This window comes from Zerene cesonia, chromosome 27 (assembly GCF_012273895.1).
Source record: "Zerene cesonia ecotype Mississippi chromosome 27, Zerene_cesonia_1.1, whole genome shotgun sequence".
NCBI classification, from domain to species: Eukaryota; Metazoa; Arthropoda; class Insecta; order Lepidoptera; family Pieridae; genus Zerene; species Zerene cesonia.
The window spans coordinates 532,290-543,288 of NC_052128.1; the positions used below are offsets into that span (position 1 = coordinate 532,290).

Genomic DNA, 10,999 nt, shown 5'->3' on the forward strand with positions numbered 1-10,999 from the left:
ACACAAGCTATTTTTTTAACAATAGAGAAAATTCGATCAAGAGGCGGGATTCGAACCCGCGTTTTTGCCAAACCGTAGTGACGCCTAAACGTCTAGTTATGAGGTAACGAACACTTCTTAATTTTTTAAGTCGGCTGAAAATTGAGTGATATTGTATAGAATATTCATTGCAATAACATCTTATTTCGTGGTAGTAATGTTCAAAGTCTGTTGTATCGCTCATTAAATTGCAATTCTAACATTATTTATTTATTCTAACATTATAATTACCCCCCACGGGCGGACAATTTTCCAGCGTGCTTATATTTCTATTGTTTTATTGTACGTCAATATTTCAAATGGTCAAAATAAAAACAACTTCAAGAGCTCACTCCAGTCCCACTGGAGTTAATCCGAAAACATATATAAAACAAAGGCTCTCAAAACAATAGACAGAAATAAATTACCTGCGTCTGTAAATTGAAGCAAGTTTCAGTGAGCTGCCTCAACACTTCAGTATTGTCCTCTATATCTGGCATCTTCTGCTTTTGCATTTCTGAAAACAATAATATTTAATAAATACACATATACTGCATTCTCTGCATAATTATGTTTTGTAACCTGTAAATGTCGTGGGGAATAAATAAATATGATTTGATATATAAAAACAAAAAGAAATGGCAAATCATCACCATAATGACAGACACGGGACTCTTATGAGAATTGAGGCCATAATTCCTCCATGCTGGCCAAGTGCAGGTTGGCAGATGTCCCATGTCATAGAACTACATAAGATAACTACGAAATAAATAAAAGAAGAATAATATATTAGCTGAAGACGACTATACCATAATTGGAAAAAATAATAATACAGTAATCTAATTTCCCACTGATACAAAAAAATTACTTATAAGAAAGTTAATGTTAGTTTAATAAGTAAATGTTTAAATGTTTAAAGTTTACCGGGTGTCTGCAGCGTAGAGACCTTCTTCCACAGCGCGTTGATGGCCTGCATCTGCAGCTGTTGGATCTTCCGTTCGCTCTCCAGCGCCGCTTTTGTTGCCTCCATGTCACATGTCAACCGTCTAGAATTATATAACATCTCAATAATATAATATCATTATGTATATATATAACATCTGGTTGTTTATGGAATACAAATGAAATTTATTTTTAGGAACTCTATATAAGGATATATATACATGTTGCATTATAATAATTAAATATTTTCGCAACAACAAAGGTTGGAAATATAAATAATAACCCGCCCAAATATCTTATTATAAAGTTAAATAAATTCTAATCATATAATAATAGTATATGTAATTTCGGACAGAGTATGTAGAAATTTATTTATCCAACATAGCATCGAATTTAATATAGGGCAAAACATGGTAGCAAAAGTATATACTATGGGTATTCATGTATCCACTGTCTACTAATGAACTGTATAATAATAATAAAGCATAAAGCACATACTGTATATGCTGTCTCGCTCTAGCGGCCTGAATAGCGTGTAGGATCCTCATGGTGTCCTTGTTCAAATTCCGACTGCGGTAACCGCGCCACATTTTCTGTATAGTAACGGCTGCCATATTCTCAACGCTCATTTTCTTCTGCCTTCGCTGGTTAGACGCAAGTTTTATTATTTCCAATTTGTCCGGGTCTATTTTGTCCTTGTCCTGCGTCATCCCGTTCAGTTTTTCTTTGGTATCTTGCTTACCGTTCCGTTGATCCATTTTAGTTTTCAGTTTCGGCGATGAGGTCGCACTAAACACAATAATTACACATGACTTAATATTAAAAGCGAAGAATAATTAATTATTAAGGTATATTTTATAACTGCATATACATTTTTCATTATCCTAGTATGAAAAACATTTAATTGAAGATTCAGGCAAAATACAAATATTTCCCACCTTTTACTCAACCTGGGCGAGCCTCTCAAATTTTTCTTAGATTTTTCTTCATGCAGGCTGCTATTGCTGGACTGTGAGGAAGTGTTAGAGATGGAATTGGCCTTTGGTATCGTTCGCTGTATATCGTAGATGGGGTCTTGGTAATCTGGACTCATCAGTGACTCTGGTACTGGCACCATCTTGGAAGCTGCTTCTAGTGATTGGTTCGTCACTTTTGCTTGTTCTGGAACTATTATTTATAAATTGTTTTTTTTTTACAATTTGTTTCAGTTATTTTAGTATTGAAGTAAATGTTGACTCAGTTTTTTTATTTTAAAAAGGAAGATTGTTTTACTCATTTATGTTTAACTAACACATTTTTTCAATTTAACAGTTTTTGTACAACAAATTGCCATTAAGTTACGAAATTGTAATTTTTAAGCTTTAAATCTTTCTATATCTGGTTTTGCTCCTGATCAGGGACACCTTGAAAGTAGCTTTAAAAATTCAAGTAAAACGCGTGATCAATAAGAATCAGCCCTCCAGTTGATTTTGATATTTTTACTTAAATCACATTAAATGTACGATAGTAGATAAACATGTTTGTGTTAAGTGGACCCGGTATTACGCACCAGATTGTCGCTCGCGAGTATGCAGCGGCGGAGTGTGCGGCGCGGAGTGCGGTACCGTGTGCGGTACGGCGTGCGGTACCGCGTGCGGCACCGCGTGCGGCGCGGCGTGCGGCACCGCGTGCGGTACGGAGTGGGGGGCGGGCAGGTCGCCGGAGCAGGAGAGCGACATGGCGGCGGGCGGCGCGGGGCTGGCGGCGCGCGGCACGCCGCCGTGGTAGCTGCACGACAGCCGGTCGGGCGAGCGGCCCAGCGCGCGGCCCGACATGCGGGCTGACGGATTATATGTAACCATTTGTTAGAACATTTTGCACAACGGAATACGTTGAGTGTGCCTATCTATTGCGATATTAAATTAAATCTAGTCCAATTGCACAACATGTTCAATTTAAAGGAACAAGAGCTTGCATGACGCAAACATACATAAAGTATACAAGCTGACCAATTTTCAGACATACCCAATATGCACACAAATTTAATTAGAATTGATCTAGCTGCTTTGAAGTAGTATTGGAATAAACATTGTGACAGAAGATTTTTTATATATAGAGATGAGATATACAATCACATACAACATAATAATCTCAAATCGCAATCATCCTTACCTTGCATTCTTGGTGACTGCAGTTTCGACTTGACTGGACTATGATTTTGATCTTTCAATTGTTGTTGATGATGCTGTGCCTAAAAATTTGACCAAATAATTATTGCAATACTAACAATACAATACTGATTTAATACTTGTAAAAATTCACATGAAAAAAAAGTTTTTGAATTTGAGTTTGGCAAAAATTGTTGAAAAAAAGCTAAAATAAATTAATACACTAAGACAAATGCAAGGAGAGTTAAGGAAACATTTTTCAATTGTCAATATTGTGATATCAATATGCAATAACAAATGAAATACAGTGGAGCAAAGCAACTGTACCTTTTTAAAGGGGCTAAATTATTATAAAAAAAAAATCAATATTGTCCATAACATAATGAATTAATAATAATCATGTATTATTTTTGATCACTTAACCTTCATACATTCAATGCATGTATCCAAAGAGAAGCTGTAAATGTTGTAAGTTACCTTGCTAAGTATAAGCCTGAGTTTCCTTTGGTCCTCCGTTTCAAGTGCGTCCGCAGTGAGAGGGCAAGTTGAAGCGAGGTATTCGCAGACTTCGCGGTGTTGACCCGCGTGGAAGTGCCGCCCTTTGCCTTGGCTGTACAGCCACTCGGCTTTCAGGCTGAAAGTAATGACATTTTGTCACACTAACATGTATTATAAATGTGAAAGTTTCTTTGTTTAGATGTTTATCCTACAATCACGCTAGCTACTGAACGGATTTTGATAAAATTTGGTATATAGACAGGGTATGAGCTGATGTGGGTGATAGGATACTTTTTATCACAAACGCTCCATTGGGATAAAACAGCAACTTCTACATAAATTCATCATTTCAAATTCGAAATCATTGTGCTCATATTATTTATATTAAGCTGCGTGCAGATAGCGTGTTCCTGTGCTACGCGCAGTCTTCAGGTTGGTTTTTAAGGCACGCTGTCCGTCGGTGCTGACAGCCGAAACGTATGAAACTGTATGAAGCGTTTAAGTATCAGCGTGTGCGTTGCATAGAGGTTCATACGTTTTAGCTGTCACCACCGACGGTCTTGTCCTAAGAATTTATAGGATACGCGATACAGCTCCTGTAGACCATCGAGATTTTGTCCTCGAGGTTGATCTATCCAAACCATATTCTTTAAAAAACTAGCAAAAACAAATTGTCTGTAATGCTAAGTTTACGTAATTAAAAATATAACACAAACCTTTCAATCGCGCTGACAAGGAATCCATCAATCGATTTGACACTCATAATCCAGTTTAGAACAAACGGACGATAATCAAAACCTCTGTTATGGTATAGGAAATATTCTTGTAAGACAAATGGAGATACCATATAATAAACATAGTATGAGTATAAGATAACATTGTTTAAATTTTATACACATTTTATTATTCAAATAGTTTAAAGATAGTGTTCGTTTTATTTTAACAATTATTATAAAAAGTATGCCAACCAAAGGCATATATCAATTTTTCTAATCAAATACCAAAATTAAGCTTCATAAACACTAAAATACACTACATTACTAATATAAGCATTTGTTTTACATATGCAATAGTGTTTTCAATTCAATATGATAACATGTTTTAATTTTATAACCATAAACAAACAAGATTCTTATTAAATTCTCTATAGTTCAATACAAAGGATACAGCTTGTCTTTCCCTGCCATAGCCACACAAGGGTTCCCTTGAATTGTGAAGCTATCTAATTGGTTCAAATGCACCAAATAAGACACTTCATTCAAATCAGGGATGTTATTGTGTGCGAGCCCCAAGTGAGTCAGGTGTGAGGGTAAGTATCGGTCACACTGGCGTAGGTCCATTATTCTGTTGCGTTCCAGACTGAGATGCTGTAAGTTAATTTAGTAATATATCATTGATTACAGACAATGTAGGCATATACATGAAATCTATATTTGAATATTTGTTGAGAAATTTTGTAAGAATAGGAAAAAAGTTATAACGAGTCTGGATTCGAACCCACTTCTTTGAAATTCGATTACTGTGGCGGGATCACAGGTGTGCGAGAGGCTAGGCGTTGCTACGGTATTGCAAAAAGACGCGGGTTCGAATCCCGCCTCATGATCAAAGTTTTTCTATTCTTTTTAAATATCTTATTTACAAAGCATTTCAAATTTCAATACTATAAAATTAAAAATTTAATATTTATTTTGTAATCTAAGAGCTACCATATTTTACTAATTTTAATTACTGAGTTTGATTTTTTACTTATGTAAGTAAATTTTATGTATTATGATACTCGTATATTGTGGTCCATCATAGTAACATGAATTTCTTTGTCTGTACTATAATAAAAATGGTCAGGGTCAAATTCTGTACATTGAAGATATTTTATTGTGGAGATTGAAGTATAAAATGCAATAAAAAAAATGACTGTCTATCTGTAGCTCGAATCAGAATCACGCAAAAACTACTGAATGGATTTTGATGAAACTTGGTATGCTTATAGCAACTCTCCGAGGAAGGATCTTATTTACTTTTCATCCCTGAAATAGATACAGTGTATGAGATGTGACAGTCAATCTAAGTATTTATTGACAAATGCAAATGAAGTCACGGGTACAGCTAGTGATTAAATAATGTTCAAGATATGATACTGAATAATGAATCAATTACTGAGGAAAATATATGATAAACTTACCTTTAAATTCTTTAAGTATGAAATATCCGCAATAAATGATATTTGATTATTCGATAAATCCAAATGTTCCAGGTGTATGTTGTGGTTTAAATGTTCAATAGATTTTATATTATTACCTAAAACATGACAATGTATCACATGAATGTTGAAGAAATTATTAATTAACATTTTTATAATATTAGAGCATCTTACCAGCCAACTTTAAAACTTTTAGATAGATCATATCCTTTAGTCCTTCAATTTGCAAGATTCCATTGTTGTTTAAAGAAAGAACCCTGATGTTTGTTAACCGAGACACACCATGCATTCGGACCAGAAAATTATTGCATATTGACAGCTAAAATTAAACATTGTTATTTTTTTATAGATAAGCGCAAGTATATGTGAGTAAGCATGAGTTTTATTTCAACTAATAAATTCTATACTTGCGGAAATATTAATAATAGCTAATTTTTTTAACTGAATAATAAAAAAGGTCAATTACTGTGAGTATGTATTAATATTAAGTATAAACAAGGAGTATCCAAGTAGCCGGCGGCATCAATAGTATTTTTATGGAAAGTAATGCGACTAGAATGATCAAACTATTCTACTGTATTTATAATTTAATATTGTTCGATTTTATACTTTACATTTTCGACGCGGTTATAGCTATCAAGATTGTCCAAACGTTGTAGTTCATTTTGGTCAAGAATCAAGTTTATAATCGTCTTTGAATCCTCGGAAGGCGCTTTCTCTATTTTCTTGAGCCCACGCCTCGATAAATCCAAAGTTACATCGCTCGTAGTATCTAAAAGTTCAAAAGGAATTACATTTACTTTTTCTTTGACAATGACTAAACATGGTAATTAAGTTACATACCCATATTTCGTACGTTCATATCATTTTTAGTTTATATAAATGAGAATGATGCAGTTTTCCACAAAAATCAACATTTGTAAATTAACGTTCCCAATTACGATTAGTCACAACATATTTTTCTCAAATGTCATATTTACATTCTATATTCAGTTTTAGTAACATTCAATTGGTACACATATGATTCTTGAATTGCTTAAAATTAATCGTGTCATTTTTAAAGCCAATCTTTTACCGAAGAAGTCGCCACACCTTTAATTTAAGTATAATAATTTAAGAAGGCTATCCGTTTCACGGTAAAAATAATTTTAGTGATGTACTTAGTTTGTTTTGTTTTTTTTTTGATAGATCGGTAAAATAAATGTATTTAGGATTGCGTACATTTTAATTCTAACTAACTAACAAGATTTAAAAATATTAGTAGTGTATCTACATTTACTTAAATTTTAAGTGTAGTTTTGTGTTCGCTAACCACATTGAAAACTGGTTTATAGCATGTAGGTATCATGAATCTGTTATTGATCATGTAGGTATTGATCACAGAACAAGTCTAACGCAAAAGTCAAAACATCACTAGTACTTTACAGCGGCGGTGTTATTAGTGGTGAGGTTAGTAGATCCTATTAAATGTGAAAATAATGAATTGGATTTAGATATTTAATAAATATTGAAAAAATTAAGGTAAAACGATGCTAGTTCTCTTAATATAACATTGATAGTTATGAGAAATTCACCATTCATTCAACTTCCCTGCATAGAAAAAGGGACGCGGCAGTTGACACTCATTTCGGATGGCTTATTTTTGTCTGATAGCGTCTATTTATAACATTCCCATAGGAATGTTATGCTAACAGTTTCTTTGCGTTCTGTACGAATTATTGAGAAAATCAGTATTTCGAATATACAGAAGCATACTGGTTGTCTAATTATAGCTGACTTTGTGTAACTTGTTTTAGGCGGGAGAATGGCTTTGGCAAAGGGCCTGAGGCCGCTCCAGGTCTTCTTCATGATATTAACAGTGAGGTTAGCGTCGATATTTCTGGTACAGACTTGGTTTGTTCCTGACGAATATTGGCAGACATTGGAAGTGGCCCACAATCATGTTTTTGGCTATGGAGCATTGACTTGGGAATGGAAAAAGGGAATTCGAAGTTTCCTTTACCCGGGCATTGTATCTGCAATCTATGCCATACTGAAATTCACCAGTCTTGATTACCCTGAAGCTCTGGTAAGAACCTGCATTTTAAATCTATACTAATATTATAAAGCTGAAGAGTTTGTTTGTTTGATTGTTTGATTGTTTGTTTGTTTGTTTGAACGCCCTAATCTCAGGAACTACTGGTGCGATTTGAAAAATTCTTTCAGTGTTAGATAGCCCATTTATTGAGGAACGCTATAGGCTATATATGTACCACGGGCGAAGCCGGGGCGGACCGCTAGTTAAATATAATTTGTACATTTTATATTAATAACTTGGTTTACACATTTTAATGTTTGCATATTCAACTTATCAGTAATACATACATTTTTCTATTAGATTTTACTTCCACGCATCTTTCAAGCTACACTGAGTGCGGTGGCTGACTACAGATTTTATAAATGGTCAGGAAGTAGGAAATGGGCTCTTTTCCTTATCTTAACTTCATGGTTTTGGTTCTACACAGCTAGTAGAACATTGCTACAGACAGTGGAAACAGTCCTAGTGACTATTGCCTTGTCTGTGTTCCCATTCAAAGCAGGAAAACAGGGATATTACGATAAAGGTTAGTTATCCTGTTCTATTCAAAGAGGATTTAATTTGTTAATAAGATTGTTTATTTATTTTGTCAATATGGTCAATTCTATTATACTTTAATGAATAATAGATTTTGTATATTATGCTATAGTTGTATTTTAGTGACTTTATTTATTGTTCAATGAATATATATTACATTGTTTACACTGCCATTACAGTACTTTTCCTTTATAATATTTTCAGAGGATAACAGGTGGGTGTGGCTAGGAGTTATATCGGTGTTTATTCGCCCCACCTCAGCTCCAATATGGCTTGTTCTTGGATTATATAACCTTTTCACAACAAACCAAGGAAAATGGCTGATTTTACAGAAATATTTGCCAATCAGGTACTATTACTATTAATATTTTTCCAAAATACAATTGTTGTTTTTTCTTTTTCAACAATAAAATTGTTGTATTTATTTATATAATTATTTGAAGTTTAATCTAAAAAATCTGTAATAAAATTTACATTTCTTTTTCGCTCCATTTATTGTTATATGATGTTTGTTATCATGAAATTGAAGTAAATGTATATTTTTCATTGCAGTATCATAGGTGGAGGAAGTCTTGTAGCATTGGACTCTTACTTCTATGGGGAGCTGATTGTAACTCCTTGGGAATTCTTTAGATACAATGTACTGTATGATGTTTCATCTTACTATGGAACCCATCCATGGTTTGTAACACTAAAATTTTATATTAAATAAATATTTGGAATGATTGTAATTTGTTTTAAAATATTTTATATGTTAATATTTATTACCGTAAATAGTATCTTTTAAGTCTATGGCCTAGACAAAATCTGTTACACAAAAAGACATTCTGTCTAAAATAAAAATAAAGAAAATAATATAGTTTTACAAGAAGTTTGTTAGACAGTGGTATATTTATAAGTTATATTTTTTACTAACCTTCCACTTAATTTACAGGTACTGGTACATAACAGAGGGTCTGCCTGTCATTCTCGGAGTCAGTCTGCCTCTTGTGCTGTGGGGAATCTACACAGTTCTCCGCAGACCCAAACAAAATAAAATTGGAGTTGTACTGCTGATTGCAGTGGCACTGCACATAGCAGTACATAGGTATGTTTTTTAGCAGTTTTTGAGGTATCTGGTTGTGGATTAAGACCTGCACCCTCACTGGTGGCCTGTGTTCCTGCAGTAGAAACAAATATGGGCCGATGATGATGATTATGAAAATGAAAATAACACAAGTATGCTTCCATACTTACAATCTCTTAATTGTATTACTTAGTTAGCATAGATTGCGGGGGGGAATTGAATTAAACTTGAACTTCTCACATATTTTTCTGATTACTACACTTTCTACAAAAGAACCTGCAGTTTTTGAAAAAAAAAAGTCTAGTCTAATGGGTTTCCTTTCACGCATCTCATCGGATCAATCGGAAATATAAGATTTTTATATTAATAATATTTTCAGCTACATCCCACACAAGGAGGTGCGCTTTGTGCTGCCGCTCATACCAATACTGCTCTATATCGCGCAAGATGTTGTGGTGCCTTGGAGTCGGAAGGCCAAGAAGTATGATAAGATATTTTACTTATAGCATTAATCTGTATTTGTATGAAAATCGACTATGATTTATGTTTAAAACAATAGTTATTTGAAAAAACTAAATATGAAGTTTTGTTTGAGTAAAAAATCGAAATAAAAAAATTTATTTCATAGAACATAAAATAATTGGATGATCTTGGAGTAAACTTTAATTAAATTGAATAGTATTATTTTTAGAAATTGATGCTTTCTTATTTGTGCTATTTTTCACGAGTGGGTTCTTAGATTAGGAAGATGGATAAGATATGATAAATAATTTGATTTTGGGGTCAGGTAAACCACTTGCTGATAATGTCCCTGATAACCTATTAAACATTATTCAACCAACTTCAAAAAAGGAGGAGGTTATCAATTGAAATGTATTTTTTTTGTACTAACTCATAACTTTTTACTGGGAGAACCGATTCTAATATTATTCGAAAGCTACTATATATGCTATATATGCTATAGCATAGAACTTGATCTAGTTCTAATGATTGAAAGGCAATTTAGAGTTTTGTTTGAAACAATAATTGAAATACATTTTCATGACTTATTCGTCATTTTAACATATACTGAATTGAATAAGATAAAAATAGTTAGAATTTGTGAACTTGTGAAGTGGTGGTGATTCAATATTGTGGTGGCAATTATATAACTATTTTAGTTGGTAATGTTCTGCTATTCATGTTATATAAAACATTGAATCAAACTCTTCTCTCTACATATTATATATAGTTTTCTCACACAGAAAAGAGGACAATTTTAAAAGAAAATTGCTCAATTCACATACACAAGAACAACTGAACTGAATCTGAATGATTTTTGATCTTTTTAATGTATCTGTTTGGATCAGTAAAGCAAGTGTGATGTGTAATGTGTCCCGCAGCTGGCAGCTGTACGCGCTGGCGGGGCTGCTGGTAGCGGGCAACGCGCTGCCCAGCGGCTACTTCGGGCTGGTGCACCAGAGCGCGCCGCTGCCCGCCATGGCGCTGCTGCGGGACGTCATCCCGCACAACCGCAC

The 10,999-nt window shown here is 33.9% G+C and overlaps 2 protein-coding genes across 2 annotated transcripts in view; one reads left to right on the top strand and one right to left on the bottom strand.

The window, feature by feature from the left end:
• LOC119837244 (centrosomal protein of 97 kDa) overlaps positions 1-6,811 on the bottom strand; it is a 7,576-nt gene extending 765 nt beyond the window's left edge. The window contains exons 1-13 of the mRNA XM_038362763.1: positions 6,646-6,811; positions 6,417-6,574; positions 5,977-6,121; positions 5,785-5,900; positions 4,773-4,972; positions 4,322-4,405; positions 3,585-3,741; positions 3,112-3,190; positions 2,510-2,779; positions 1,899-2,127; positions 1,459-1,749; positions 943-1,064; positions 447-535 (exon numbers count right to left, since the gene is read on the bottom strand). Coding sequence (XP_038218691.1) covers positions 447-535; positions 943-1,064; positions 1,459-1,749; positions 1,899-2,127; positions 2,510-2,779; positions 3,112-3,190; positions 3,585-3,741; positions 4,322-4,405; positions 4,773-4,972; positions 5,785-5,900; positions 5,977-6,121; positions 6,417-6,574; positions 6,646-6,664 — 1,959 coding nt within the window. The 5' untranslated portion in view covers positions 6,665-6,811. The remainder of the gene's footprint in view (positions 1-446; positions 536-942; positions 1,065-1,458; positions 1,750-1,898; positions 2,128-2,509; positions 2,780-3,111; positions 3,191-3,584; positions 3,742-4,321; positions 4,406-4,772; positions 4,973-5,784; positions 5,901-5,976; positions 6,122-6,416; positions 6,575-6,645) is intronic.
• Positions 6,812-7,598: 787 nt separating this feature from the next.
• Positions 7,599-10,999, top strand: part of LOC119837329 (GPI mannosyltransferase 3) — a 5,909-nt gene continuing 2,508 nt past the window's right edge. Inside the window, 7 exon segments of the mRNA XM_038362866.1 lie at positions 7,599-7,870; positions 8,180-8,405; positions 8,621-8,765; positions 8,969-9,097; positions 9,351-9,503; positions 9,862-9,963; positions 10,865-10,995. Of these exon segments, the coding sequence (XP_038218794.1) occupies positions 7,607-7,870; positions 8,180-8,405; positions 8,621-8,765; positions 8,969-9,097; positions 9,351-9,503; positions 9,862-9,963; positions 10,865-10,995 (1,150 nt within the window). The 5' untranslated portion in view covers positions 7,599-7,606.